Source organism: Scatophagus argus, chromosome 5 (assembly GCF_020382885.2).
Source record: "Scatophagus argus isolate fScaArg1 chromosome 5, fScaArg1.pri, whole genome shotgun sequence".
Lineage (NCBI taxonomy): Eukaryota > Metazoa > Chordata > Actinopteri > Scatophagidae > Scatophagus > Scatophagus argus.
In genome coordinates, this window is record NC_058497.1 from 17,362,642 (window position 1) to 17,367,048 (window position 4,407).

Sequence of the window (4,407 nt, forward strand, 5' to 3'; positions counted from 1 at the left end):
AACCATGGTATCTTTTCTACAAGAGGTTCCTAGAAAAACATCACCTCTCTGTTGTTTTTTTTTTTTTTTTTGGATTGTTTTTGTAATTATTTTGCTTGTTTTTATTGCTATATCACTGACCAAATGAGTTTGTAAAGTTAAAGTAGATCATTAACTACAACAAAGGTTATAATTTACTGTAATGTAGGAGTTGAATTTCTATACAGGAGAATGTACAAAGTCATTTGGGAAAGTTATTAGTAAGAATAATGGTGTGTGATAGCACTGTTATGTATTTCCTGGTAGCAGATGATAAATGACAGAAGGCAGCTTTGACAGAATGCTACTACCATCTAGTGGTGAAATGTGACTGTTTATAGTCAAGGACAGGGGGGTTAAAAACATCTCTGCAACCACTTACTTACATTATTTTTCTCACAAAAATACACATTTTGATGAAATTAAGTGAATTCAACATATCTTATTAAAAAGACAGTAAAAGAAGTCAACAAATAAAATATACGTGTAATAAAGATCTCCTAAAATTTGTCAGTGGCAACTTTGGACATCATGTGTTTCCTTGTGTTCTTTTCTGGTCTTAGTAGGATTATGTAACACTTTGGTGCAAAGATACAACCCAGCAGTCCATAACTGGAGGCCAAGATAGCAAACACCTCTGTGGCTGTCGAGTACTTCCCTGGAGAGGTGATGTAGGCAGGAACAAAGGCTACCCAAACTGCACAAAAAATGAGCATGCTGAAGGTGATGAATCTGGCCTCATTGAAGTTGTCGGGAAGTTTCCTTGCCATAAAGGCCAAGAGGAGGCAAATGCATGCCAACAGGCCAATGTATCCCAAAACAAGAGCAAATGCGATGGATGAACCTTCGTCACACAAAAGAATGACGACTGCACTCTCACGTGGCATCAATTGGCGTGTTGTCGGGGGAGCAATAACCAGCCACACTGTGCAGAGGATTACCTGTGTAAAAACAAAGTTTTTAAATCCCAGGTTCTAATTTTTTAAATAAATTCCCCAATGAATAACGATTCAAATCACGTAAAAGAAGACCTTACCTGGATCAGCGTACTGCAGGTAATGAATGCCTTTTGCTGTGCAGGTCCAAACCACTTCATGACATTATTGCCTGGAAGTGTAGCTTTGAAGGCCATTAGCACCACAATAGTTTTCCCCAGAATACAAGAGATGCAGAGGACAAAGGTAATCCCAAATGCTGTGTGGCGCAGCATGCAGGACCATTCAGAGGGCTGGCCAATGAAAGTCAGAGAACACAGGAAACACAGAGTCAAGGAGAAGAGCAGCAGGAAGCTCAGGTCAGAGTTGTTGGCCCTGACGATGGGGGTGGTTCTGTGAAAGCAGAATATGAAGACCACTACACAGGTGCAGAACGACCCAGTGAGTGAAATAGCCATCAAGGTGATGCCCATGGTGTCATTAAAGGAGAGGAACTCCACCTGCTTTGGGATACAGGCTGTTCTCTCAGTATTGGACCAGAACTCTGGCAGACAGCGCACACACTCTATGGCATCTAAAGGAAAGATAAACCGCTTTAGCTGCTATACTGTGGCTTTGCCACTGCAACTGTACATCAGATTCATAAATGTTATGTAGGCATTTAGCCTTTCCTCACCAGTCTGATTGCTAATCTCCCCAGCTGTACAAACCACGCAATCATGGCAGCAGATAGGGAACTGAGGTCTGATTGCCTTACGGGTACCTGGGGGACAAATGTTGCTGCATACTGACAAGGGAACCTGAGCAAAATTGGAAATACATACTACAGTGGTCATAACACAGTCACATCATGAAAATGCCACTCAAAATATAATTCACAAAATTTTGTTTTAGTCTATTGAGATCCCTACTTTGGTTTGGTTTCCATTCCATACAATATTTTGTTCCTGTATCTGGAGCTTTTTCTTTCCAACTGTGGCTGTCTCATCAGATTTGCCAATAGTGACAAATTCCATGTTTCCATTTGATGTCAGCTGCCAATTTACCAGATCATACATTGCTGCAGGGTCACCATTCTCATCAAACTTGATTTCATCACCATATAAGTTCAGGTACTCCACCTGTCTTATGTAATGAAGTAGCTAAGAGAAGAAAATGCATATGATCATTTTGTAGTATTATCTAAAATACTAAAAACGATATTTTTGCTTCACTGAAACTTCTGTTAATCTAGACTGAAATAGTGAACACACTGTGTGGTACCTGCCATGGCTGTATATTATCTACATCAGGACAGGCCTGCAGAGGAAACGGTCCTTTTCCTTTAACACAACTTCTCATAGCCTTGAGAGCATGGATGATGGCATACACTGCCTTATAGACATTGTAGGAAATCCTTAGTTGTGACACATCTGAATAGATATTCTTCACGCTTCCTAGCTGTTCTTCTCCAGAGCATAGGGGTTTGCCCTCAGCATTATGTTGCTGACCTTCAGCCTGCACACTCAGGGTGCACTGAAATATCTCTTCCCAGAAGGCTTTCAGAAAGGGATCTTTAAGGGCGTCTGGGGTCAAGGGATGCAAGCGAAGCAGAAAGTCTTGCAATCCAGGGATGTGTGCTCGTCGAATGGCAAATCCCATTGAACCCTGAAGGAGGTGGTGGTACTTTTTGGGGGTGGACAGGACAGCAGCTGTGCTCCAGGCCTCACTGGCCAGCCACTGAATCCCAGTGAGCCTCTCTCTAAATTCAGTACATATAGATGGCATTTTTGCAATGACAACCACATCAGAAATTCCAACTCAGTAATCCTTTATAATCAAAAAGATCATAAATTCATATCATAAGCATCATGCCTGAGTACTTCATCAAACAATGCAGCTGCATCTTGTTCCACAGCAAACACAAGAATCACCCGAGCCCCAGAGGAGCGGATCTTGGAAATGACAGATGAAATGGCAGCCTGTGCTCGGTTCTTAGGGATGATCTCATGGAAGGCAACACAAGCACCTAACTTTTTAACCTGAGAGCGGAAAATAGAGGGGATACATGACAGCTTACTTAATATTTTGTTCACAATAGATTAAATAATGCATGCAAAATTACATCAGGCGTGCATCAATGGTGGGTTATTCTGATTAAATCCTTTATTTATGGGAGTGAGACCCACCTCATCAGCAAAGATGTTTGCTCCACCACGACCATAGGCGTCATCTCCAGCAATCACACCCACCCAAGTCCAGCCAAAATGCTTAACAAGTTGTACTAGTGCATCTACCTAGAAAAAGTGGAAGAGCATGATATATATTACTTCAGAAATAAAAATGTGGACACATTTTTGTTTGTGTAAAGAGGTTATGTCATGTTGTAATCCCTGCTACCTGAAAGAAGTCACTGGGCATGGTTCTTAAAAAGGCAGGAAACTCCTTTTTGTCACTCAGGCAGGCACAGCTGGAGAAATAACTTACCTGAATAAAAGGAAACAGAAATGGTCATTTTAAAATGAACAAATGGAAAAAGCAGCTAACTTACAATATGCCAAGGTTATTGCCAATGTATGCTATACTTTTGAATTTGACCTTCCCCAGTTGTAATAACAACACAAAATGTTGTGGCGCAAGCAATGCACAATTCTATCTGCATCCTGCCTGGCCTTAACTCATAATAAACAGCTGTAGTGCTACCTGTGGCACATTGAAGACTCCAAGGAAACGGGCCACTACAAGAGACTGAGTAGAGCCTCCATCTCCTATCACTGCTGGTACAGTGCCATGACAGTTGATTTTACTCTGCATTTTTCCTTCAACCCCTGAATTGTTCTCACTCCCCATTAACTCCATGGCAGCCTTCAGAGCCTGATGGGGTGTACTGCATGAATCATAGATCTTATAGCCCAGTGTGATGTTGGGAAGTAGTTTGCCATCTCTATTGATCTCTTCAATGGCAAAGATCATAGTTTGCATCCAACGAAATGTTCGAAAGTTAAATCTGACAGAAGAGAGAAAATGTTTGAGGCAATTTAAATTTTAAACATGGTTGTAAGTGTGAAGCTGTGTAAAAAAGAAATTTATTTCACTCAAAATTGTTTAAACATTAAACACTAACACAGAAATATGGAAACAAGAGATTACAGTTGCTTAATCACAACTTTGCAGCAACAGAAATTTAAGGACTACCTAAATACAGCTTACCTGGTGCACTGTGTGGGAGGAGGTGTAGAGGTGAAGGACAGACTAGGTTCCACCACCATATCATGGAGGGAGAAGAGTCCCCCCAAGATGATATCTCCTTTTTTCTCAAGTACAGGCAGGGATATAGAACCCGGCATAATTTTGCAATGCTGGTTCTGGTCTTGCTGGGAGTGGGTGTGAGGAAAAATCACAGAGCATAAGAGACCGAAAAAGACGAGCTCAGTCCTTCTCCATGAAAGACTTTGCTCTACTGATCTCATCAAAA

At 41.3% G+C, this 4,407-nt stretch overlaps 1 protein-coding gene across 1 annotated transcript; it reads right to left on the reverse strand.

Moving 5' to 3' along the window:
* Positions 1-384: 384 nt before the first annotated feature.
* LOC124059071 (extracellular calcium-sensing receptor-like) lies at positions 385-4,407 on the reverse strand. The gene is made up of 10 exons (XM_046388822.1): positions 4,143-4,407; positions 3,636-3,939; positions 3,333-3,419; positions 3,122-3,229; positions 2,808-2,974; positions 2,217-2,694; positions 1,865-2,095; positions 1,630-1,753; positions 1,055-1,527; positions 385-959 (listed from the first exon to the last, which is right to left on the reverse strand). Exons 1-10 carry the CDS (start codon positions 4,400-4,402, stop codon positions 519-521), a joined length of 2,673 nt encoding a protein of 890 aa, XP_046244778.1. The 5' UTR covers positions 4,403-4,407; the 3' UTR covers positions 385-518.